We start from the raw sequence: 27,568 nt of genomic DNA, 5'->3' as shown, positions 1-27,568 counted from the left end.
TAAACAAAAGACAGTTTACAATAAGGTGACATTTTATTTATACAATAAAGAGACTTTTATGTTATTCAAAACACTTTTTTAAATACTGAAAAAGTTGAGTACACCAAAGCCGAAAAATGGCTCTGCTATACACTGCACAGCATTATTTTAGTCCCTGTATTTTGTATCTGTACAGAAAGCATCTTCGAAATGCATTCTAATCACATTGTACACCTTTACTGATTAGTGTCCATACATAAAGTAAAACTGGAGAATATAGCCTGCATTTGCAAATTAACTGACAAAGTAAGGAATTTCACTGATTCAGTAAATTTAAAATATAGATTCATAGGACTTATTTGCACATAAAATGAAGCAGCTTTCAAGGTGGTAATGGTCTCATACTGCAAAAAAACCATTAAGTACATTCACAATCTATGTTAATAAAGTAGTAAATATGTCTTCATTCAGTTTTTATTTACATCAATATGTAGTTCAACTAAAAAGTACTATTAATTGTGATACAGTTGTTTTTTTAACACATACAAAAATGACAATTTTTATATATAATTTAAGCTCAAAATCACAATTATCTCAAAATATTAATTACAATACAGCCATTTCAGTTAACATGTGATTTAACTTTTTATAAAATGGTAAAATTTTTTATTAAAGTAAGCAATTAATTTTCAATTGGCTAGAGTTCACCCATGTAGAAAACCTTAAATGTTAAAAGGTGTTTCCTGCCCCCTCCCATTCGAATTTGTATATAGCCACCTAGACTAGCAAAGAGACAGAAAAGGCCCCAATTTATAAAGATTAAGCCTCTTTTGCTATACTGCTGTGGCTTGTTGTTTCTTCCATAAAAGCTTTACAAGGGGAGTGTCAACAAGCTATGCAGTGAAATGCATGCATTAATATACAATATGTCTATGTAAAATGTTAGCATTTACTAGTGCACATTAAAATGTTCACAGAGACTGCAAAAGAAGTCATAAGTAAAGAAGCGCTTATAGAGAGCTACCAATTGCAAATTGTAAACTTGAAAACTACTTAATAATATAATGGAATTTCTTTGAAAACATCCCAATTCAAGTTCTTTCTCTGGTAAAGGAGCTCTAATTACTTGGCCTTAAGATGTCACTGTGTGCTGCACATATGGAAGTGAAGTCAGATGTCAAGAAAAGAATGAGTCTAGAGACTCTACTAAAATAGTGGCCTAATGTTGCATCACTGTGTAGGAATTTTTCTTAAAACTTCCAGAAGAGTGAAATACTTCGCTAACCAAATTAATATGATTTCAAATGAAAAATGTGTGTGTGTGTTTAGCATATGGAAAAATATTACTATAAGTGGGTGGAATTAGAACTTCTTTATATAGTAATAAAAGGATTATGCCCCCAAAATAATCAATTAGCAAATACTTTAGGAATGAAAACAATTTTCATGGATACTTAAGAAAAATACCAAAAACCTTAGTATTCTTTTACTCATAATTCTTTACAAACCAATTAAAAACCTATCACTGTCTTTGTTTAGAATTGCTGCTCTTAATATTTCTTCTCTGACTAGAAAGAGACTATAGTTCACATTATGGTTTACTTATCTACAGCTGGGTGTATTGGGGTTGTCCTTCGGTGGCTATAAAATGGGGAAAAAATGAAACTACTGTACTTGGAAACCTTACTTTTGCAAGGTTATTTGAGATGTCTTTGAAACTTACAGATAGAATTCAGTAGATTTACTTATGATTTTCAAATAGAAAAAATTTCTCCTTCATATGAGGACAATGTCATGTCCACAAGCTTCCTTTAGTCCCTTCTGTATACTGAGTAAAAAGAGAAATTTGTTTGGCTCTTGAGACAAAAATATCCGGTTTATATATCAATTATCTTTCTCTTCATTCCAAACAGAAAATAATAAGGCTTGCATTTTCAAGGAGGAAAATGTAGTGGAGGATGTTAAAGGGAAATGCCTACACATAAAGCAGTATTAAAACATTTATTGCATTCCACTGACACTAGGTGTCATCAAAGCTAAAACCAAATTTCCGAGAGTAAAACTTAACACACAACATTCCTTACTGCCCTGAACAAATGCCTTTTCCACATTCAAGACCAGGAAGGGTCCTCTGAGTGGAAAGACTACAAGTATTGAAAATAAAATTTATTTCAGCACTACATTCTGAAAATAAATGACCATTGTAGCAAATACGTGAACTGCTTTTATGTTCTATCTGCCTGAGAGTTTCATCTTGGTGCTGTTACGGACTTTCCAAAAAAATTACAACATAAGATTTCCTGACTATATAAGAGATGTTCTTTAGTAGAGTGTTGGGGAACGGGAAGAGGAATGGAAAGATACAAAGAAATACAATGTGATTTCTTCCGTCCATCAAATGATTTTCTTAATCCTATAAAGGTCAGTGGACCTGCATACCTGGGTATTATTTAACCTCATTACCTGTGCAAAACAAGTACACAAAGAAAAACACCTATGTAGGAGTCTCTACAGAGACAAAACCTGAGTCACAATAAAAAGTTTTTAATATAAGAAAACTTTTCTTAATGTAGGAAAATAACCTTTAAAGGGCCAAAAATATCTTTGTACAATATAATTAGCTAACTAAAACTTCAACGTGCTTAAGTATCCCATATTTTATAAGACCCAACAAAAAACAGGAATCATTTACATTTGATAATTTTCTTAACTATAGCTGAGACAGCCACATTTTTATTTCTAACATCTATTTTCATTCTCCTGAATTCATTAACTTCTCCCCCCGCCAAAAAAAACAAACAAAAACATTCAAGTGTGAGGATTGTTTAATTTCTTATGAATAATTCCTACCTTTTTCTAAATATTGAGGACCTAGAAGATTTGGGGTTGTTAGGCATATAATTTAATGCCAAGCCATAGCAGAATTCTAAAATTCAAAGCCAAATATATAATCTATTATTAAGGGAAATAGTACTATGAAAAACATGTTGTAGGTAGAGTTGGGCCGAAGTCTGCATGAAGCTATTCTCTCATCTGCAGGCTCCCTTTCTGCAGACAGTTAACTCTTAAAAACTCCTTTCTCTAAGCTCCAGTTCCTCAGCTGTCAGTAGGTTTCTTACTTTCTCCGTGCTTGAACCCTGATTGGCCCTTGCTCACATCCAGCCACCAGTTACAATGCCCTCTTCATATCTTTGTTACCTCTTCCTCATCTTCAGGAGCTCAGTTCTCCGGGAAGAATCCTGGACCTGCCCTCCTGTGCCACTTAAACTACTTACTAGGAGATAATCTGTTTAAATGCCGCCCTACCCCGCCCCATCTTACCATTAGACACTGATTTAAGGCTTAATTCAGGACACACATTCTCCGGGCTGTGTACATCTCAGACGCATACTGAGAATATTTTATAGAAAAATGAGTGCAAGTAGCTTCAGGCAGCCATTGTTAGCTGGGGCATTGCATTGATTATGCAGTCCTGTCATTAAGTCACTGATACTTAGAAGAGGAAACCTCCTGGACCAAAAGGTTCCCTGCTTGCATCTAGTTGGATAGGAGGGCCCTTTGAATGGTTGTATCAATCCGTGAAGGGATTCTTGGTGGTGTCCTTGAACGCTTTCCTCTTGGGTCAGTGGACCTGGTTTGGGGATAGGCTGGGAGATGCATGCGGTGGGATGAGGGATTAGAGGCATTAGCCTGGCGAACTGTAGTCTCTTCCTGCCCTGTACTTAATAAAGATTGTACATGACCCTTGAAGGATCACGAGACCGATTTTATATTGGTGCAGAAGGCTAAAAGCGGAGTCACACTTTCTCTGCCAACAGACTTGTTACCATGGGAACCAATGCAGAAAAATGAAAATACGACAAGAAGCCAAGGATTAAATGTGGAGAAAATTGATAGGGAGTTGGTTTCTACATGGTAATTTGAACATTTGGGATTTAAAGAAACAGGATGCTTCTCGTGTGGCAGACCTATGAAGATGGACAAAATGGCCTGCCAGTCTGGTCCTGTAGGCTGAGAGGTGGGAAATGCAGGGAGAAAGCAGTAAGTGTGTTGTAGTTTGCGTAAGGGGAACTAAAGTCCCGGGGAGGTTGAACTCTTCAGCCCAAATGGTAAATTAAACATATAATCAAAAGGTGCCCTTCAGAAGGCACATTCATCTTAGCTTGATAAATAAAAGCAGCCTGCTGTAACAAGTCTTGTCTTACCTTTACAAGGCCAGCACACCTACCTGATAAAAGTATTGCACATCTAACATATTATTGCTTGAAACATCTTTCCAAATGTTAAAACAAAAACCACTACAACTTCTAAATTTGTGACCTCCCTCCCCCATCAAGGCAGCTAGTGTAAATAACCTAGAATTTGGTTTTTCATTAAGGAAATGATTATTTCCCTTCACCTGATACAAGTCCTCCCTGTGTACACTCCTCTGTTATTCTGGAGTTGATAATAAACGGATCAAACCAGACTTTAGGATTCCAGGACAATCTGTAACAAGGACTTGAAGTTTCAGCCTTGTCTGAGAAAAGGCTGAGAAAAGCAGACCTACGCATTTTACTTTCAGAGGTTCCAGGGAGACTGCACTTGTCCTGTCCCCTAAGCTTCCCAAAAAGCTATTTTCTGAGATCATTCCTGTGACATCAGCCTTTGGCCCATATTTAAATGTAATTGCCCTGAGAAAATGAGGGAAATTCACTATACACGACCAGATTTGACCCTTCCTGGGGAGCTGATTGTCAAGTAGTAGTAACACCTTTCACCTGACTCACCCTCCGGACACACACAAATTAAAAACTAGAAACAACATCACCCACGAAGTAGGAGACAAGCCATTACTGGATAATTAGTTGTCTTTAGGGTACATCTAGCTACAAATAGTCTAAATAAAATATGCTCTTTGTGCAGTGTTACGTACACTGCACACAGATTTCACTAGAAATGCTTATTTCTTTCTCACTAATTACATGCTGTTTGTTACAGTTCTATTTGTTAGAGTTCCTTACTGAATCCTTGACAATCTCAACAATGAGTTCCTGAAATGCCAAAAGCCCATTAATTTCTGTTTTCCCAAGAGAGCTTATAGAGTTCTAACATCCAATAAAATGCCTGGATTTCCTACAACTTGTAGAGTTTGGGGCAAACTTGATAATGAACAGAGATTTGAATACAATGATCTTACGTATGCTAAAATAATTTCTTCTATCAATATTCCAGTGAATTTCAGAATTTGAGGCTTCTTTGCTTGGTTTTTGCAGGTGGGAAACATTAGAATAATCTGATGCAGGACTAATCTTTAAAGCTACGTGAAGCACTGCTTTATACTAAGAACAGGTAAGCAGATCTGTTTCTGAAACAGGCAAACAAAACATAATAGGGTCTTCACAAGCAGCTATTCCTTTGAATGTGGCATATGATAAATGAGAGCCTGCTTCTTTTCATGTCTGACATGGTCTCTAAAAACAGGCAGCAGATGCCTGGAGGAAAACTAACTGCTCTGGATTAAACTAGAGAATGATTAGCTACTTCTGTGACTTTGTACAGATTCTCTCACTGGTAGATCATTCCTTGGGCAAAATAGAGCTCCTCCAGGCTGAAAGGCCACCTGACACTACTGTATTTAATAGTTTTACCACATCTGCTCATTCTTCAGACAAGAATTTAAAATTGTTGTAACACATCTCATAATGTATTGCAGATTTAAATTTGACTCCTTCTAATTTTTTAAACAATTTGATTTCTCTCAATTTTCTTTGAGGTTGTATAAGTGATTCCCTGCTATATCATGTTTCTTAAAGAATTACAGACACAACTGTTACATACTTTCCTCTAGTTTATCATACAATCAAGAATATAGTTCACAAAAGAACCAATCTTGCCAATATTAGGACATTTACTGCTTTCAACCACAAGGATTCGAATATCAGAAAAGCTGATTTCTGAGTGGAATGAGGCCTGCCTTGTAGGCCTATGACGAATAAGGCTGGAGATTGAATGTACAGCATGATGAATGTACTAAATATTTTATTGAATACTGGAAATTTGCCCAAAGAGTAGATTTCAGGTGCTGTCACCACCAAAAACAAACAAGAAAAGGTAATATGTGAGATGAAATGCTAATTAGCTTGAGTGTAGTAATCGTTTCACGATGTATACCTTAAATATATATAACCTTGTATTAAGAACAAATAACTAAACAAACAACAACACAAAGCAAACCAAAACAAAACAAAAAACAAGGACATCATACTCCATGGCTGTTCTTTCCGGATGAAGGTGTTAAATAAATAGTTCAATTTAATGGTGAAAAAATGAAAAGATGGTTTCCTCATGTTGGCCACTAAATATACATAGGTACTCTTTTCAATACCTTTCAAACGTGATCTCCAGCAGTATGACCAAAGTAGTACTTGAAGGTCAGGACACCTGTAATTAAGTGTCTCATTTTCAAATGTAGGCATACTACACAATCCATTACAAATAGTTTTAATAAACTCACATTTTCTAAGTTGATTTACAAAGACACTAAATTGCTCCAAGGTAAAACTCACCACTTTATTAACAAGTAGCAGCAAATTTTCCAGACCATGGCTGTACTTGTTTTGAATCCACTATTGTTATGCAGTGCCTGTCCCACTTCTAGGCTAATCCCAACTTGAGTTTTAAAAAATCCTTGGTTTTAACCTCAAAGAGCAAACATAAACTCTGTGATTATGTTGGCTATAAAACTCTATCGGCCATTTCTCTTGCCAGTGTAATCTCTGAAGAGATTCTTCCCTCAGAATAACTTGCACGGATTAGATGGCTGCCATTTCTTAGTGCTTAGAAATGTTGTCAGGGCAGCTCAAATTGTCAACATTGGAGGACCCTTAGAGGAGGGTCTGGGAGATACGCCACGTGGCTATTTCAGCCGTCCATCTAAATGGCCTGACTGAGACTGGTCTGTACCTGCAGAATCCCAGCCAGTCTTTAGTTTTTTGTTTGCTTGTTTGTTTTTGACTTCCTAGAGTATTTTATCATAGGTGCTGGTCAAGTTGCATTTCTTACTGAATTCTAATGGGCCCTATTCTGTTCTTAAACACAAAGCATGCCCCTAATAATGGAGTGTTTGCTAACAGGAAAGAGTGTTATCTTTTGTTTGTAGGTAGGTACATGTTATGTATTTAAAATACGCAAATCCACCAGAACGATGTACATTTTTCTTAGGTGTTTAAAACAAATATGAATTATTTTAAAGCAAAATTTCAAGAGTTACTAAATGCTAACCATTGTACTTTCTGCTTTCCTCAGATTCATCTTTTCAAGTGGAAGAGTAGACCTTTGTTATCAAGCTTTAGTGCCCTCCCTACAGGAAGAGCTGCCCTGGATCCCTGCAGCCCCTCTGACTTTGACCTGTAAGGCGCAACCTCTTGAAAGGATAAAATCAAGTGAAAGTGGAAAGTGAGAATTTAGCTAACCTCGTGACTATCCTTCCGTGATGTGGTTCATTCAAGACACTACTGAGTTATTTACATACCCATTGTCACCTGAGACTTTGCCCTTTTTGGAAAAGAACATATAAGAGAGATAGGAGCCTGCCATCCTAAGGAAAGAGAAAAAGATTCCTCATCCACATTATAAAAACAATAAAGCTGAAAGGAAGCATTTGCCATTTTATTAGAATGGGAGAGAAAGTGATAATAGACTGTTCTCTATTCTTCCTTCATATTTTGTACCTATACAGTAGCATTTTTTAGACGTTTTACGTGTCTCCCCACTAGACTGTTTCTTGAGGGGGGGGACCACAGCTTATTTGTACTTCATACGATTCTCAAAATCATTTGTTTATTCACACTTGTTGATTAAATTGAATGTACAGCAAGAAAAAATAAACTGTTTCAACATATATATACACATATACATGTATATATATGTACACGTATACATATGATAAACACATAGATTGGCTAGAAAACAAGTCTTAGGATGGTCCAGAGGAAGACTCTGGAGAGAATCTCATACCTTTCTAAGCTAGATTTATTCAAACATACCTACGGACTTGGATGAATATGATATGAAAACATATTGTTGTGGGGGTAGGTGAACATACTGGAAATATGGAAAGTCAAAAAAAAAAAAAGGAGGGGCCGGCCGGGTGGCTCAGGTGGTTAGAGCTCCATGCTCCTAACTCCGAGGGCTGCCGGTTCGATTCCCACATGGGCCAGTGGGCTCTCAACCACAAGGTTGCCAGTTCAACTCCTCAAGTCCCGCAAGGGATGGTGGGCTGTGCCCCCTGCAACTAGAAATGGCAACTGGACCTGGAGCTGAGCTGCGCCCTCCACAACTAAGATTGAAAGGACAACAACTTGACTTGGAAAAAAAGTCCTGGAAGTACACACTGTTCCCCAATAAAGTCCTGTTCCCCTTCCCCAATAAAATCTTTAAAAAAAAGGAGCTATGGTCCCTTACCTTTGAGTAGCTTTTAATGACCTAGGTCCCTCGGTCACAGGAATCAGGAATAGCAACTATCATTTTGGGGAAATATGTGAGAACCTAAAAAACAAGTGCCTGATTGTGTGTGTGTGTGTGTGTGTGTGTGTGAGAGAGAGAGAGAGAGAGAGAGAGAGAGAGAGAGAGAGAAAGAGAGAGAGAGAGAACGTGCCAAGTTTTGTTGGATTTTTCTGGGAAGTGGTCTAAACATAGATCTGTAATGTTTAATAGCAACATTCTTGGTTTTATAAAGAACATATCAGAATGATGACCTGCTAGAGAATCTGTCTCAATCATAATGAGACTGATTCTATCAAGTGCAAAAGACTTAATTGCTAAGAGGAACAATACAAGTATACCCAAAGACTTGCTGTCAAAGATGGATAATTTAAAACAAACAGAATGACAGCAAAGAAAGACAAGTATTGTAAGTCAGGAACAGTTTGTATGATGATAACACAGAGGAAAAATCAAATTTGGAGTGCCTTTTCTTTTGCAGGTGAATTCTGGCTAAGGAACATCAAAGCCAGTAAATGGAATCTTGAGTACGACCATCCGTCACTACTTATTTTGCAGGGAGGTGATACACTGGACAATCAGCATCCTGGTGGGAATGGGGAGGAGTACAGAGTGCTTCAAAGGGAACCAGGCATTTTAACTAACAGTACCTCACTGCTTTCTTCTTCCCTCAGCTGCTGAGGGCCCCACTTCCAACCCAATGTTGGTCATCTTCCCATTTGTTGTACCTAAAAGCCGAGCTTCCCAACCTCTTTACATTATGGTACAGATAGCAAGTGATCATGTTTTTTCTGCATAATGGAGTGTAGGTGGTAAAACAGAGGAGGACTCCCCAGGCAGAAGCCACAAGCCCCGTGCTGTAAGGGAACCCATAGCTCAGTACTTAGGGGAACTGTGCTGGCTGCTGGGCAGGAAGCCCTGACCTAGAGATTGCTCCCAGGAATACAAAATTAGGATTCTCCATAACACACACACACACACACACACACACACACACACACACACACACAATACTTGTAGGTAACAGTTGATACCAAAAATCTAGAGGTGCTACCAGCATTAACAAAACAAAACAAAAACCCACTACTGGACTACATAAATAGCTTTCAGGTAAGTTTTCCCATCTTTCTCAGCACAAATTGTTCCTAATTTCCATTCTGATACTTAGCTCCAAGTTCTACAACGAAATCTATCATGCAAAACTTACAGAAGCCTGAGAAGAGATGAGAAAAAATGAAGAAATAGGAAACAAGGCAATAAAGCCAAAAGCTGTGTTCAAAAGAATGAAACAATGGTGGACCCTTGGTGTATTTGCTTTAAAATGCACGGCCACATTGTATACAATTTAAATTTGTTCAGGAGATATTTATCTTCCCTGCAAAGAGAGGAAGCACACTTGTAGGCAAACCCAAGACTGCCCTTAAATCATCAGGTTGAGGTCATAAAGAAATTATAAAACATCAACCTCCAAAGAAGGTTGAACTGGTTTTGCTAAGAAAGAACATACCACACTAGCAGCTGGGGATCAGGTGGCCTGAAGGAAACTGTTTTCTTTGGAGGAAAAGGCCAGAGGATTTAAATAGTTTCGCAAAGACTTTGGGAAAGAACACCTTGTTCTCTCTCTGCTTTTTGCTTGGGGTTGGAAGAAAAAAGGATTAAATGGTTGGCAAACACTAGAAACCTCACATAAGCAGGGCTTTGAGAGAATTAGCAAAGGAGAGGCCCAAACAAGGGTGCTGGCTAAGCTGTGAGGGGGAGGATATAATTAGCTTAGAAGTAAAACCAAAACTTTTGGCTTTTTAATCAATGATCCAGTTAGAAGAGGCCCGGAAGTTCCAAATATTTAAGAACCAAAATAGCTTAAGGACATCTGTCATTTAAAGCTGCCAGCAGAGACTCTGTGCCTTCAACACCCAGACATTCTGACTGAAAGAAGGGAGGTTGGGGGGAATTGCAAACTACTGTGTTTCCCTGAAAATAAGACCTAGCCGGACAATTAGCTCTAATGCGTCTTTTGGAGCAAAAACAAATATAAGGCTCAGTTTATCTTACTATAAGACTGGGTCTTATATAATTAATATAATATAATATAACAATATAATATAATATAATATAATACCGGGACTAATATAATAATATAATGTAATATATTATAATATCATATAACATAATATAATAACAAAGACCGGGTCTTATATTAATTTTTGCTCCAAAAGATGCATTAGAGCTAATTGTCCGGCTAGGTCTTATTTTCGGGGAAACATGGTACTCCTTGAATCCGATGATCACTTTATGAAATACATTTTCAAATACATTCCTTATTCACTTTATAAGGTAAACTCTGATTATATTATGCTAACTTCTTGTACACATAGATCAAATGAAAAATTAGGAGTTTATACTAGGTGCCTAGTTTCTGCCAGATGTCAGTTGGAAATAAAGCTATACACATGTACTCAGATTGGACTAGTTTTAGAATTATATTAGGAAGGTTCTGCCAGGTGAACTTAATTCCCAATGTTTAAGTTTTGGAGAGCTCATTTTGAAAATATATTGTAAATAATTTGTAGCAAATATCTTCTCACATATTTGGAATGATCATATCTGAAGGAAGTTTGGTTAAAATAATGGCATATAGGCACAAAATATTTGGAAAGCACAAGCAAGTGAGAGAACTAGTAAACTGACAAATGTAGTAATTAAACAGAACAATTAGAAACATCAAAACTTTAAAGCACACATTCACCTGAGTTTTAGAGAACAGACTTTCTTTTTCTCCCTATGATTAGGTCCCAAGTTGGCTGATACAACTTGACAGGTTGTATGAAAAAATATAGAAACTGCTTAAAATAAGCTAAAAGCTCTTAAATATTTTTCTATATTGTTTAAATTTAGAGCATTGTTTCAAACTAATATTCTAAAAAGAGCATGGAAAGGGGTGTTAACAGATTTATTAACAATTATTTATTCCCAGTGATATCAGCACAACAGGTATAAAAATGGACTGTCCAGAATGCGGTAGTCCAAGCTAGAGAATTGCTCAGATTCATATATAAAATATAGATATAAGGGCGCCATCTAGTGGCACCTCTTCTTAACTGCAGACATCTTCCTAAAAAGTATGTGAATCTGTCCAACTATGTATGAAGACAGTGTATGTCAGACTTGAATCTAGTAATTTTTTTAAAAAAATACATTTTATTGGGGAATATTGGGGAACAGTATGTTTCTCCAGGGCCCATCAGCTCCAAGTTGTTGCCCTTCAACCTTGTGGAGGGCACAGCTCGCTGGCCCACGTCAGAATTGAACTGGCAACCCTGTTCAGAGCTCGCGCACTAACCACGGAGCCATCCAGCTGCCCTTGAATCTAGTAATTTAAAGGGAGGGTCTTTTTGGGATGAAACACATGATTTGTTGCTTTATCGAGGTGGTTTAGTGAGGGAATTGATAGCCTTTCCTCTGGAGAATTTACAAGTAGCATTAATTCTTTCCTGATTGTAGACATGAATCAGATCCTCTCAAGGTCTTTTTTTTCTCTTAGGATAGAACAAATTTCCCGCATTTCCCCACAGAATTTTTACCTATGGCTGCATTGTTTGATATTGGTCTCTATTTCAGAAAAAGTTCTCTGGTAATTTTTTTCTATAACTTTTAGTGATATTCCTTTTACAGACGAGCTGCATGACTACAAATGACACACTACATTGCAAAAATAGTTTCCAGAAATAGATGGCAATTAAAGGAAATATATTTCTTACACATGCCTTTTTTTTCATTTTGAATTTTTCTTTCTACTTTTGGAAGGGTGACAAGTAGGCGAGAAACCAAGAAGAGCTGAAAGATCACTCTTCTGGCCCGCAGAGAGGGAGGAAGAGGAAGGGATTTCCGGGCTGTTTGAAGGAGAGGCCTGACACCACGAGACTGGAGGAAGCGTTTGATTCTGGGTCTGGTTTCTATTATCTAGTTTCTCTGTATCAGTTCTTTATCTCCCTCTTATCCGTTTCTCATTCTTTTCCATTAATAACTTATTAATTTCTCTCCTTCATCCACCCCTCATGTCTGCTCTCACTATTACTCACTGTTCTAAAATATTCTTACTTAAAATACTTAACGTACTCTTATTATTCTAAAATATTCTTACTCATTTACTACTCTAAAATAATGTTACTCTCTCAATATTTCAGTTCATTTTATTGCAACAGATATTGGCATTCTTTTCCTCATGTAAATATGTAGATACTGGGCTATAAATCTAAAGTGTAGGCCTCTGGAGAGCTTGAGGTACCGTACTATCAAAGAAAATGGTGGAAGTTTCCTTTCAGGAACTTTCTTTCATGAAGAGAAACCATAGTCAGCCAGCTAGCAAGTTCTCATATAAAGAGGAGATAGCAAGTTCTCTACATACAAAGGAATTAAAATGCAGAAGCAGAGGGAGTGTTACTAATATCAGCAAAATAGTAGATGAGAAGTGGATGTAATGTTTAGGAATATTTGACTCGCTTCTGCAGTCAATTTGCTAGGAACCTGAACAGAAAAATATGAGAAATATTTCTGAGAGAAAGCTGAGCAAGAAATGCTTTACTTGCAGGGAAAGCAAGGTCCTATGAGATGATAAAGAATCTATGGTTAGGAGCTTACCAACCCAGGACTCTCCCCACTAGAGACAGTTTTTCTTTTCAGGGGCTGGATTCCATTTTTTGCCCCAGCAAGGGAAGTATCTAATAAAGCCAATGGTAAAGACAATATAAATGGCATTCTTTCGACTTTGAAATCCACAGGCCAGATTCTGACCTAAATAAAAGTTTGGGAGGGGACATGTGGTTTTTGTCAAGGTAATCCAGATTTTCTGTGATCTATCTAAATAATTAATTGTGTTAATTCTATAGGTTTTGCAGTGGCTGGAGAAGTTTTGGATATATGACATTTTCACTTGAGGGTGGTGGAAACTGTCCATGAGATGATGCCAGAATTCAGTGTGTAAATATTGTCATGCTGAACTATGGCCAAAAGCCTGTGGACAGACTTTTCGTTATTCTAGAACAGGCAGCATGAAGCAGCAGTTTTATTAAACAGTCGAGCTAAAAAAGGATTGGGGCTCCCTCTGCCCGACTGCTTTTCCCTAGCCCCATCCCTATCACCACTCCCTTTATTATTCCTCACGTCTCCAAATTTTAAAAAGAGCTTAGCAAAGTAATCTACCTATCAAGTCACATTGTCCAGGTAGAACCTTAAAAAGGGGTCTAAAACCAGATACAACCACATACTTTTGTTTCCTTGGTTCGCAGAGTCACTTCATTTCTGCAGGCCTCAGGCCTCTGGGAAAATGAGGGAAGTGGGCTTGTTTATCTCTAAGATGCCTGGAAGACCAAAACCACGGCTCTATGAGTTCAACCTCATGTACTCATTTCTCTGAGAGATTCCCGACATCTGTATGCCTGACGTCTTCCAAGAAGAGAAATATAACCCAAACCGATCAAAAGGATAGATAGGGTGTACTCTGATGAAATGAACAAAAGCCACTTAAACTTTTTGAACAGTATGAAAGTCCTTAGAACACATAAAAGGGAAATTAAACACAACAGCTGAAACACAGCACAAGAGCCTGAAAAGTCTTAGAAGAAATGTGGAGGAGAGGAGGAGGATTAGGTTAAAAGGAAGAATTTAAAACAAACAAACAAACAAACAAACAAACAAACAAACAAACAAACTAGAAATGGTTAATGAACTGAGAAAGAGAGGTTCATGGCTTAAGGTTGTGCAAATTGAACATAAACTTCCTGTTTAGTTCAATATTTATTAAGTGTGTTTACATGCCAGGCCTGTCATCCATTTAATCATTATACAAATATTTATTGAGCACCTACTACTATGCTTCTGACAGTATTACACGCACTAAGGATACGTAATAAGCAAAACCAGATGTGACCTCTGGAAGCTCTTTGCTCTAGAATGCCTCTCTTAAGTATTGTGCGATCCTTTCTCTCTCATGGAGGTTACAGTTGATAGGAGAGAAAGAACAAACACCAAATAACTATGACCTCAGGTAGAATATGATAAGTACAATAAAATATAGAAAAAAAATAATATGATGGTACTAAGGAAGAGAAATCTCTTCCAGTTAAAATTAGGGAAAAGTTTAGCGTGGTGGTGATCTTTGAACTGAACCCTGAAGGCTGCATATAATTTTGATAATTTAGAAAGGGAACGGGGAGAGGAAGACATTCCAGTAAGGGCCCTATGTGAGTAAAGGCTGAGGTTGAAAAGCACAGGGAGTACTCAGGGGAAGGTAAGGTTTTCTAGGTGTCTAAAACACTCACTATGTATAGGGTAAAGAAAATTAAAAAAACAAACAATTCCTCGATTTAAAGGATCAGACTTTCCATAGAGGAATAAATAAATGGTTATGATATGGGGACATGTGTGACCAAACTTATGCAAACAGTATTTTCATGGGATAGATTGAACAGTAGGCAGTAAAAATGTTCTTCACCTGACTGAAGGATGTTAAATAAATAAACATGAAATGCAATCACCTGAATGACTATTCAGCTTCTTGCATTTCTGAATGGATCATTCTAATATTGGATCCAGCTGGACTCCCATGCTCCCTGATAGTCTACAAAAGGCAGTGGCCATAGAAGGGACCCTTTAGGGACACTCCACACAGAAGAATCTCTTCAATCCAACACCTCATGCCTTTTAAACTACTGACTTCCACCTCTTTCCCCCTTCATGTCAGGGACATAAAGACATGGTGCCAGGCCAGGTCCAGGGACATACATCATCTTTCATTATAGTCTCTCTTTTCTTTAGAACAAATGTGTGGCAAAATTCTCTTCCAAAGATTCAAGGGATTCTGATTGCTATTTGTCTTTCCCAGTGAGGTATCCAGTAGCCTATGAAATATTGCCCCTAAATCCCAGCAAACATTCATAATGGCCTCCCAAAGACCATAGGACCCAGCTGGGAGACCTACCTGCAGCTTCAAATGGAACAAACACACTCAAACCCCAAAGAGATTTGATTAAAGAAGCTGCTGCCTTTTGCAATACACAGGTTGAGGGCAGGGACAGAGGGACTCACCACATTGCCTCGTACTGTCTTTGATCTGGAAGTTTTCTTATCTTTCCATTTGATTGTGAGATTCTGTGCCGAGGAGACCATGCTATATCCTTTGTAGTGCCTGGTATATAGTTGATGCTCAACAAATAGTGATAAACTTTGCATTTAATGTTTTTGTTACATTCTTCAATAAAATGACCCCAAATGTTTTGAATTTATGAATGACATACCGTAGGCATCAGAGATTCAGCTACAGTAATTGTTTACCTGTGGAGGAAATGCGCGGTTCGCTCATGAAATTAATTGTCTCTATCTAAGATACTTTACTTTAGGTATAGAGGTGCGTGAATTTTTGTAGGCTGCTTACCATCACGTTATTTTAAAGAAGGAAAAACACCGGCACAAATAATACAATTGTGCAGCAGTGATAGTTTTAAGAAAAAATATATGTACTTTCAAAACTAGAGAAAGATTGGATGATTCATTTAATTTTTTCCTCAAAACCCATTTCTACAAACATTGAAAATTATACTAGCTTAAAGAATGGGAAAAAAAATTTTTTTGTTTTTGCTTTTCAGAGGAGAAAAAATATCATGCTAGGTTTGACAATCACACCTGTGGAAATTTTGTCCATGGCTTTTTCTTTGGGTCAGGCCTACACTGGTCCCAACTCCAGGCTTTTAAGGACCACAGGATTTCAGTGCTTCCTACATGAACACTGCCTGAATTTCACAACTTTCCACTCTTTGAAGTGTTGGCATTAACAAAATCAGCAACCCCTCCCCAAAAAGAAAAAAAGAAAAAAAGAACAAAAACAAAAAAATACCACAGTAATTTGCAGCCCCTAGGACAATTTGGGGGAGGTATTGGTGCAGTTACAGAGAGACCCTTCTCCTCTGTGCCTGCCTTACATCCAGCCATGAGATGACGGTTTTATAACAGAATCCAACTGGGAAAACTAGCAGGTGACTGACGTTTCTAAAGTTGGATCCAGCGAATTATTTCCCTTCTCAATTCTTCTTTCTATACTTCCCATAAAACTGCTCTCAGGGAAGATTATAATAATCACATAATTAAAAAAACAGGGGATTCCATATTCCTAGATTTTCATTTATTCTTTTAAATCAAATCTTAGAGTAGACTTTTCCCTCCATTTATCAGAAATCTCTGAATTCTCCAAAGCAGAAGTTGTACAATTTATACCCTCACAGGAGAATGTTTCCAAACCATTCTCTTGCAGACAGTGTCAAAGGGGACGAAGATTGGAACCTGTCCCAGTAACAATCAGCTAGGAGGCTCCGAGAAGGTCCTCCATACGGTAAAATGGTAAAAATTCAACATTTTAAAAACAGATGTGGAAACAAAGTTCTATGAAGACATTGCCACCCTCAACCTTACCCACAAGCTTTGCTGTTGTCAGAGACAGAAGTGCTCTGCCTTTGAGCCTTGGTCAATGCTACTACTCCAGGTTCCTTGATCACCCAAGAAAGTTTCTCCCAAACAGGAAGCTTGGACCATCCATTGATACTTAAGGGTCTCCAGACAGTTAGAACTCTAAGGGGGCCTCTTATCCTTGTATCAGCAGGATAGAGACAGCCATCCACTGCCTTTGGAACATCACAGGGATGGATCTATAGCAGCAACAGCAGCAATGAGGAGAGGTCAGTTTTATACGCTAGAAACAGAAATGCCTGCAGAAGGTTCAGCATATAACTAGAAAGCTTGACTGCATCTGCCTTAGTTTTGCATAGTGGGGTGTTTTAGAAAATACACTCTCTGAATGGTTGAGATCAAATAGAGCTGAAAGAATGCACAGGACAGCTGATGGATGCCCAGGATCTCCTATAATATTAATCCACATGCTTTCTACAGGGCACATCTGTTTTCCCACAGCCCACATTCTAGTTTCTTGCTATTATGGACACGTGGGGGATGGTCTTGCTGAATGATGGGGATAGATTCTGGGCCAAGGCAGGATGCTTTTCTTAATGGAAGGTGGTTGTATTGATAAGGAGAAAAGTTCATGCAAGTGATCTCGTGTCTGAAGATTTTCCTCCAATTTCTTAGATCATCAGATACCTACAACCATAAGAGAAGGACATTGCCAACCCAGTGTTTGAACATTTTATTCAGCTTTTGCGAGATCTGGTATTTCTGTGAAAGGAACACTACTGGAACCTCAACCCTGCTTTTCTTGATCCTAGATGAAGGACCCATCTTCTCAACTTATGGGATTTCATTATTTGCATAACTTGTTCCTGACCCAGTGTTTCAATAAACCTGCTGCTTGGTCAGTATATCAGGAATAAGTCAAACACATTGTCTGATTGAATTTACCAAAGACTTAGAGTGGTAGTTCTCTACCAACATGGCTTTTTATCTAGTGATGCTATGTTGTGACCTCATGATAAGACTGTTCATCAGAATAGACAGTCTTGATCTGTGTGCCAATGAGGGCCACAAATTGATTGAGGACAGCATTAAAAGCCAATGAAAGGACAAATTGGCAAACACACTATTTTTCCAAAGCTTTAAATTGTGGTGGAGATATTAAATAGATTTTATGATTAAAAGTAAAATGTTTTTCTGGCTTCCTTTGTCTAATCATTTTGGCAAATTCAGATACCTTTTGCTTAATATTTGAATATATAAATCTAATTTCATCAATGATTTCCTCCCTCAGAATATTCTGTCTTTAGCTCTGCTGGTAAAAAAATATTTCAGTCCTACTTTAAACAAGCAATTATATTAGTGATATGTGTGTGATCATCTTCAAGATTAAAGACAAATTAAGGCTGATTTGTCACCCTCTCTTTAAAACTGCTTTCCATCTTGAAGGTGGTAATCCAAGGTAGGGCCCAGAAACAATGTCCATGTAATTTGATGTCTAATTACTATCCTAATTAACTGGGACACATTATTTTATAGGTTTCAATGAGCAATAAATTAGCATGATATAAATGTTTCTAGTCATACTGACTTTGATTATTCCTTGTCAAAAGTACACTTACATTTTGAAATTGTCAATTTTGTATAGGTGACTTGTGTTGTCTGGAAGGCTGAAATTATGGTAAGAGAGCTTTGTGACAACATGTTATAAGCCATGTAAATAGTTTTAAAAATTGTCCACTAATGCCTATTTGGTTTTTAAAACCTGTAGCAATTTTACTAATAATTTTCAGTGTTTGTTCTTTCCACCTCTGATTTTTCTCATTTCCCTCCATTGTCTTACTGATCCATCAGATATAGACAGTTCCCTCAGCAGGAAGATTCTAATAAAAATTAAACACCAAGAGGTAGAGTCTCTTGGAGCCATCATGAGTTCCATATTTTTGTTGTTTTGATTGTTCTTTTTTAAAAGGCACACCTTTAACTTTTTTGCTTTGTTTTGCTTTTTGTTTGTTTGCTTTTGTTCACATAAACCAGATTCTTTTTTCTGGCAGCAAAACCAGTTACTCCAAAAAAGCCAATACTCAAAAATCAATGTATTATTGGTTTGGTCAACTATGGACTCAATTAGATTTTTGTCCCCCCTCAAGTGTTTAGTGATTTTTTTTCTTTTTTTCCGTGAACCTAAATAAAAAAGTGCCTCTTTTCATTATTACCTGCCTTTTCTGAGTATGCAGCATGGCAGTACAATTGACAATGAGGTGCTTTGGCACATCAGATTTCTTTTCCAGTTGGTCAGGGATCCCTTTTTCTGAACTGCAGAACAGGAAGGGTTAACGCATTGGCCGAGACAATGTTGTCACATCAGGAGTGGCAGAGGTGTTTACTAGGATCATGAGCCTCTCAGCTTTGTGCCTCAGAAGCATCTCCTGAAGCCCTGGAGTTGCTGTGGAAACCTGACATTAGAGAAAAGACTTGGGAAGTCCTATATCTGGCTCTTCTCCCACCTCTCCTGTAAAAGATTAACCAGAACTGATTGGCTGATTTCAGATGCTTCATTGTCGCTAAACTACAACTGTGAGTTTGTTTTTCCTTTAAGTGACCTTGTGATGACAATGAGGGCCCCTATCTTGATTAATGATGATCATCCTATAATAGGGGCTGGATATGGTGGTTTGGTGCAAGTTTTTGACAAAGGAAATTAGGCTCTGAAAAACATTTCTCATCAGAAACTGTAAATATATTAAAATGCATTTAAAAGTTACTTCTGGGAAACATATTAAATAGGCCAATCATTTAATTCTTTGTTAAATGTGAAACTCTATAAAATCATGGTATAATGTCATCCTGACATAAAGCAACATCAAAATTAGTGCATCATCTATAAAGTGAAGTATCATTTGTCTTCAACTGACAAATTCTACTACCAAAAAATACCACTGTACTTCTAATAAGTGACATTCATTTTAATAGACCCTACAAAAATACAATATTTTCAATGTCCCCATAAAACAATTAACTTACAAATATTATTCTCAGAGCTTTGGTGACATCAATATGTGACACTACTGTGAAAATTCTAATAGAATACTTAAAATTCTAGCATGAAAATTTATTACATATATATTTTTAAAGAGCTATGTGGAAATATGAGAGAGAATTCAAACAACCAACTCTGGGAAATTATTCTGGAATTTCAAATTAATATTTTAATAAAATTAATGACTAATATATAAAATAAATATTTCGAAGGATTATAAAATGACTTGGTCATTTATAGAGGAAAACAGTTCCAATGTAAAAATAACTAATTCTATGTTAACTACTATACTTGTCTTTCTCTCCAGTGACACAAAATTCAGGATTTTATATACTTTGAGTCTTTTTTGGAAAAAAAGTATTTCTTATTTCAAAAGCAGATACTGAAATTAATAATACAGGTAGACTATAGCTCTGAGAAATTATATTTGAAGTTTCATATTTAAATACCAAAGTTTTTAAATCTCCAACCATAACTTTCTAACAACAGTCTTCCTTAATGATAAATTTTATCAATCCCCCGAACTCATTTTAAATTGTTTAAAAGTAGCAAATTAGATAAAGCACACACAAATAAATTCCACATTTACAAGTAAAGAAATCACAGGGGCTACAGTTTATAATCAATATAAACTTGAATGAAATAAAGCAATACATTTCCTGCCACCCATCATTCACTGCTTAAATTTGTGGTGAAAAAGATTTATCTGCAATGGCCTTTAGTCTGTATTTTAACTCTACATGTATTGTAATTAGCTAAAGGTATTCAATAAATTGGTTTGTACTATTTTTTTATTCAGGTCCCAGAGATAAATGGCTAATTTATGAAATATTTCACTGTTTTATGAGAATTTAGCAAATGAATATGGAACCAAGTATAAACATTTTATACCATATGTACAGTTACTTTCATAAGGCATTATCATGTAATTTTTATTGAAAAAGATTCAATATAGTAAAGTCTTATTTTAAGATATATTTTCTTTCTCAATCCGAGATGTTTAGTTTATGAAAATATTGTTTTGCTCTATATTCTTTTTGTATATATGCCAACATATACCTTGTGCTAGAAATATTGTATGGGAATTATAATTCCTTATATTTGTATTTTCTATATAAAGGCATATACAACTTTGAGGCAGTGTCTTTGATGGAGAGCAGAATTCGTAAAGAGCTTATGTGTGCTTCCGTGCTCCGAAATTATATGAAATCCACTTTGAGAAGAAACTTATTTGGTTAAAAAAAAATAAAACAAAAAAATAAAAACAGAACTGCACCAATGCACAGCCAAAGGCTGACAATTAAAACTAATACATAACCACATGAACATCATATTTATATAGTTAACATTTTTAAGGATGATCAGTGCTAACATATAGTATTATACATTTGGCACTAATGTTTGCCATTGGTCCAGCAATTGGCAAAATTTGTTTCTATGTATAAATTTATTTTTGAACATTAGGTCTGGCTAGACGTATCTTCACTATTTATAAAAAATATTTAGACAGTAAGCTCACGTTGAATAACTAGGTCTACTGTGTTCTGGAAACTCTTCAGTAGTAATACAGCTTTTTCATGTTCCATATGTACAAAACTATGTCCATTTGCCTGTAAACACACAAATAAAACAAAGACAATCAATACAAGACACTTGCTTATCACTTTATCAGCTTCTAATCATGAGATTCAAAGGAGTATTGTGCAACCAAAAGTTATCAGTTTTAAAAATTCACAAATATGGAAACAACTTATTAATTTCACCCAGCTTCAACTCAATTTATTAATTCAACAAATATTTATCAAGTGCCTTGTATGTCCTACCTAGGACTGTCCTAGTCTTAGTCACTGTGCTATTTATATGGACACGTAGGTGAATAAGAGATAGATGCACATGAAATTTTCTAGCTGTTTTGTTTTTGCAGGGACTTGGTTGAGATGGTTCTGAAATGTCCACAGGACGATTGCCTTCTTGTTATATAATCACTGATATAAACCCATCAGCATGGTCAAATATTACTTTGACTTACTGAAAAGTTCTTAGTTTATACATTTTTATATAAAAGAGATCATTTTTATTCCCTGCATTGCTAAATGCATGTATATTTTTATCTACACTAGTGGTTCTAAACCTCATATAGCTAAGAAATCCATCCCTTTGGAATAGAGGGAAGAGAAGAGGGAAAATTTCCAAGGCAGCTGTTTATCTGAGGCATTTAACAAAGGAGTTTCCTGGTACACACACCTGGTAAATGTGGTTAGCAAAAGACCATAACAGCCTGACTAGTCTAAAACCTGGAGTGTCCTTCAAGCCCTGGACATGTGAACAGTTGGCTATTTCAGGTAAATTCTGCAACAGTCCATTCAGAAAAAAGAGTTTTAAGATGATTCACATATGTAATCATTACTTTGTGAGAATTTTAAAATAAAAATACTTATGAATTTAGACCCTAGGCTTTAGCATAAGAAGCAACCGTAAAGATAAGCTAATATGATAGGGCTTTGTAGGTCATAGGGTTAGCTCATAGATCCTTTTCTTCATAAGAAAGAGAGATGGCCCAATATGTAAAACATTTAAACAGAACTCTTCTGGAGAGATAGAGAACTAGAGGATGAGAGAGCCAGGGAGACAGAGGTGAGAGTTGAAGGGGGGATTGTGCCCAGAGACTAGTGGTTGCAAAGCCATAATTCTCATTCAGATTCCTATCAGATTTAATTTAGCTTGTTCCAAAAATACGAGTAGAAATAACATTCAGGCCGATATTACGATGTGCAGAAGTGCCGAATCTCTCATTAGAATTTTGACTCTGGCTAAATTGAGCTGTTGTAGCCATTTGTGAGCTAGAAAGTAGAAAGACTAAGGCAGACAGTCTGCTAGGGCAGTGCCAGGAGCCTTGAGAGGACATGGATTAAAAAGGAGAAAAATTGTTGGGCAGAATCTCTAAGTTTGGCACCTGATTGAACAAGGGAATAAGAAACAAACAAGAATCAAATTATGACGCCCTGAACAGAAAACGGAAAACTTGGAGGAACAGCAAGCTTCGTTGGGAAGACAATGGAGTTTGTGGTGCTGACAATACAGGAATGTTAATCACAGGTTTAGAAAGAAGAGATTGGAGCTCAGGAAGGAGGCCAGAGTGGTGGCATTAGCAACAGAGGTTAGGTTTTACTACAGCTTGGTACTAACCACATGGAATGCTGAGAGATTTATCTGAAGATACCTTTAAAAGGGAGTATGTGAATGAAAGGAAATCTAACTCAGGGAGCAGGGTGGGGATGCACGCAGTTTGGATATGTAGAGCAGAACTGAAAGAGAGTTTGCTGTTGACCTGGGTATCTAGAAAAATCTGTCTAAAGTGAGGGAGGGAAAAGTGAAATAGGGACAAATCCTTTCTGCCAAAGGATGGCAGAAAGCTGGCTTTAGCCTGATGTCTATACTAAAGAATAGGGGTTTTCACAGAGACCAACGCATTGAGGGGAGAAAATAGGAAACCTGGATTCCTAGGAGACCTAGGCAGGAGGAGAACTGGGAAGCATCATCCTGAAGAAGATCAAGGTAGAGTGCTCACAAAGGTAGCCGGAAATCCAAGAAAACCAAGCATTTTCTAGTGGGCCCAATTCACTTTAACTTTCTGTAGCACAGAGGAAATAGCAGGGAAAAGACATAGTCAGATTAATTTTGGCCTTGAATCTGGGTCTGTTCCCAAGAAACCAGACTTCAAGATGTTCAGAACCACAGTCCAGGTTCTGATTCCAGGCTAGGGAGACCCCTCGCATAACTTAGCTTTCGATATAGCTTCAAAGCATCAGCTTTAATTTTCATGCTTTGTAAGTACAAATGGGGACTATAAAGTTGGAAACACAAACATAGAGCTGGTTTCCCAGAAGGAAATAAGCAGATTGATAAATTAGATCATTGAGTCAAACATTAGGACTCTGTCATTCTAGTCCCCCAAACTGTTTAGGATCTAAACCAGAGTTTTGGTGAACCTCAAGAGGACTGATTGAAAGACCACAATATAGATCTGCCTGAGCATAGCGTCAAAATAACAGAAGGGATTAGAAAGAACAGAAAGCACGTCATTTTAGAAAGTTTATTAAATATTAAATGAATTAATATATGTCAAGAGTGTAGGATAGGGTCCAGCACACTATAAACAATCAATCAATAAATGTTAGCTCTTACTGTTAATATCCCTTCACTATTACTTTCTTGAATTTAAGAAATACAATTTTCACTAAGCCACAAGAATAGAAGGAGAAAATATTAGAGGAAGGAACTTTTGTTTCTTGTTTAGAAAGTTCTTTTAAGCCTAACATTTTAAAAGATGAAAATGTAAGAATCAGAAAGATTCCACAAAATGACCCAGCTCACACAGCTAGTGGCTAGGTGGGAATTTATGTCACAGTAGCCAACTCTCTGCATCTCGACACAACTTGTTTCATTGGATGTTGTGAGGTTGTAACAAATGCTTTAGGTTCATTCAATGAATTTATTTTTTAAAAATATTCATTCAGCTATTTCTTTATATGGAACGTTTGTATTAGGCCATATGCCAGCAGAGGCAATGACAGAGGGAGCTGGAAGAAGGGTTTGAATGGAAGGAGAAGATAGAATCTCAGTTGTAGAGAAATGGCTTACATTTTGAGAAGTTCAGACAAGCAATCAGAAAATTATGTTTACTGACTTTGTGTAGGGCTTTTCCAATGAAAATGAAGACCAGAAAAATCACAATATGTCAACAAGTAAGGTTTCATGGTTGCTTTGTGTGTGTGAATAGAAGAGCTGAGGAAATAAAGGCCGGTTCTAGGCAACATTAGTTATGGAGTATAAATCCAATAATGCTTTGAAAAATAAATGAATATAATTTATATTTATGCATTTGATATTTTGAAGCTATGCATTGTATAAAAGCATAAGATGATTTTAAGAATACACGGTAAATTATTGAAATATATTGCCATGTTTGATTACATATGTGTTTTATATAAATACATAGTTCATCATGGATTACAATGTAATGTGTGCAATTGTGAGGAAATTGCAAGTAATGAAAAATGAGAAATAAATGAATGGTTATTAAGTAAAAATGAAGATAATAAGAAAACAATCCAGGAAAGAAAAGCTATTCTGAAAATTTCATCCTTCAAGAACATGTAATTAATGGGTTTCTGGCTTTAGCTAATTTGAAAGGATAAAGGAACATTTCACTATAATCTTTTTTTATTTTTAAAATATATCCTCTTTATTGTAATCCCACTTGACATCTGTGCCACAAAATGTTTTTTTTAATTATAATTTATCATTTTTTGGACATAAAAAATATTTGTAATTCCAACAAAAAGTAGAGCTTTGCAATTACAGCTCATCAGTTTACTGTAAAACACACTTAGTTTCTGGATTTCATCCTCTTGGTCCTTCCTGGATTTATCTGTGATTTCCTTCTGGTAAATGTTTTGCTAAGTGAATAAATTATGGATGTTTATACTGCAGATATTCTCCAGATGATGCTGTAATTCTCCTAGGAATTCTGTGGTATCCTGATTATTCAAAACTCTAAACTTAAAAACCAGTCTCTGGGAAGGCTTGGCCACAGCATTGGTGGGATGATCCAATGAAAGCATAACTCTTTTTAGAATCCAAAAAAGCAATGGGATTAGAAACATGGACATGGGATTCTTGTTTGATTTGAACTCACCATCAAGGGACAAACATTTAAAGGGTCAATGCACGTGTATTTTGTACATTAGATATATATTAGCACATTAATTACTTGTGGTTGAATAGTTCTTGGGATGAGGGAAAAAAATGCAGCAACCAAATTAGAGCTTGAAGGACAAGCTTTCATGTCTAATCCTGACAGAGAGGCATTATCAGAAACAGTGGGAATCTCAGATAATTATAATTATGTTTCACAGTAACTGTCTGGAATTCATTCCCTTTTCAGTATTTTAATCTGATAGAGTACTCTCATTAAATATTGGTATCTATTTAGGGCTGAATATACTGCATAATCAATACTACACTGATTTTATGCCGAGTCATTTTTAAACATTTTCTTTTTATCAAAAACGATAGCATTAAATTCTTAGAGAGTTCACATGAAAAAATTTATATTGCCCTTTTTAAGTGTGAGAGAGTTTGACATCTTAATGGCTTTTCCTGTAGTATTAAAAAAATCTTTGTAGAATAAAACATACATAAGAATTTCTCTTTTGTCTTAAGTGCCACATGTACTGCAGCTTAAATGTTTCACGAATTCAGGCTCAAAAAAGACATGGTTAGATAAAATAGACTCAATTGAAGACTGAATTATTTGTATAGAAATGAAGGTGTAGAACAATAAGTAGTAATCTTGAAGATAGTTGCTTACTTATTTGTTCTGATTTTAGAATGCCTGTTTTCTTCTTATCAAACATATTGAAGGGACATCCCTAACAATTGAATTCCCTACCTTGGTTTGCAAAGCAGTACCCTGACAAGCTACGCTTTATTCCTTTTATTTTTGCCACAAAAAATAGCTGCAAAAGCAACCTTTCATTTTCAGGGGACTCTTTGTAGCCAGATTGGTCTCTGGTTTGGTGAAGAGCTTGGTCTTAGAGGAAGATAGACTAGGCGTTCACTTAATTAAATGTTTGCTAGTCAGCTCTTTCCTGTTTCTCTTTCTCCTTTGTTTTTTGCTCTGTGTAATTTTGGGCTTGTCTATTTTCTGGACCAGGCTGTGTAAAGGAAGGAATTTTGTTACATTTCCTATTCCATTGCTCACATTCCTTGGCACAATAGTGGTTATTTGTACATAGTGGCATTTAATATGTATTTTCCAAATAAATAAATCGAAAATATGATGAATAGGATGCTATCAATAAAATTTGCTTCAGTAACATCAGCATTGTAAATGAAAGAAGCTCAAATAAGTTATTTAACTTCTGTCAACAATGGATATCTTGCAGATTTGTTGTGTGATATAAATAAGACAATGTAGGTGCTTAATTAATGTTTTTTCATTTTAGGCAATTTATGGAAGTTAGAGTCAGCCTAATCAAATTACCTTATCTTTATTGGTTTTCATTGTTGTACTTCATACTTATAATATACATATTTTTTGATTTGCAAAAAGTACCATATTTCTCAGTCTTTTATTAGTAATCTGTGCTGAACTTTCTATATCATGAACAAAATGAAATGAATAAAGATATGGCATATAATACCATACACATTATTTAAATTTATTTTTGGTTGTCATCTAATCAAACCATTTTTAAAAATTCTATTTCTTAAATGTATTATACCATTCTAAGCAATAATGACTCTCAACACTAAGAGTCACATGATTACTGCACCCCTCTCACCCTCCCTTGCCCACTTTCCCCTCAACCTCTCTGGTGTTGATTTTTCAACCATCAAATAACATCAAATATAGAAAAGCATTATTTTATTTGGCCTTGTTGGGAAATGCTTTAGTGAAATTTCCAAATACCTAAAGTTTATTTCTGTAAGGGTCCCACACCTCATTTTAACCATAACAAAAAATTTTCACTCTTTACCATTTATAGCTTTTTGGGGTAGAAATGAAAAAAATAAATAAGAGAAATGAACATACCCATTCTTAATGAC

At 36.3% G+C, this 27,568-nt stretch overlaps 2 protein-coding genes across 9 annotated transcripts in view; one reads left to right on the top strand and one right to left on the bottom strand.

Moving 5' to 3' along the window:
• The window catches only part of LRRC40 (leucine rich repeat containing 40), a 56,398-nt gene extending 49,005 nt beyond the window's left edge, over positions 1-7,393 (top strand). The window contains exons 16-17 of the transcript XR_012497278.1: positions 5,235-5,310; positions 7,267-7,393. The gene's annotated coding sequence lies outside the window, so the exon portion shown is untranslated. The remainder of the gene's footprint in view (positions 1-5,234; positions 5,311-7,266) is intronic.
• The window catches only part of LRRC7 (leucine rich repeat containing 7), a 474,513-nt gene continuing 446,959 nt past the window's right edge, over positions 15-27,568 (bottom strand). For all 8 annotated transcript variants that reach the window (XM_074334934.1, XM_074334935.1, XM_074334932.1 and 5 more), the window contains one exon: positions 15-21,564. In XM_074334934.1, coding sequence (XP_074191035.1) covers positions 21,457-21,564 — 108 coding nt within the window. In that variant the 3' untranslated portion in view covers positions 15-21,456. The remainder of the gene's footprint in view (positions 21,565-27,568) is intronic.

The sequence above is a fragment of the Rhinolophus sinicus genome, linkage group LG06 (genome assembly GCF_036562045.2).
Source record: "Rhinolophus sinicus isolate RSC01 linkage group LG06, ASM3656204v1, whole genome shotgun sequence".
NCBI lineage: Eukaryota > Metazoa > Chordata > Mammalia > Chiroptera > Rhinolophidae > Rhinolophus > Rhinolophus sinicus.
The sequence above is the reverse complement of the archived record's forward strand: the minus strand, read 5'-3'. Positions and strand labels throughout refer to the sequence as shown.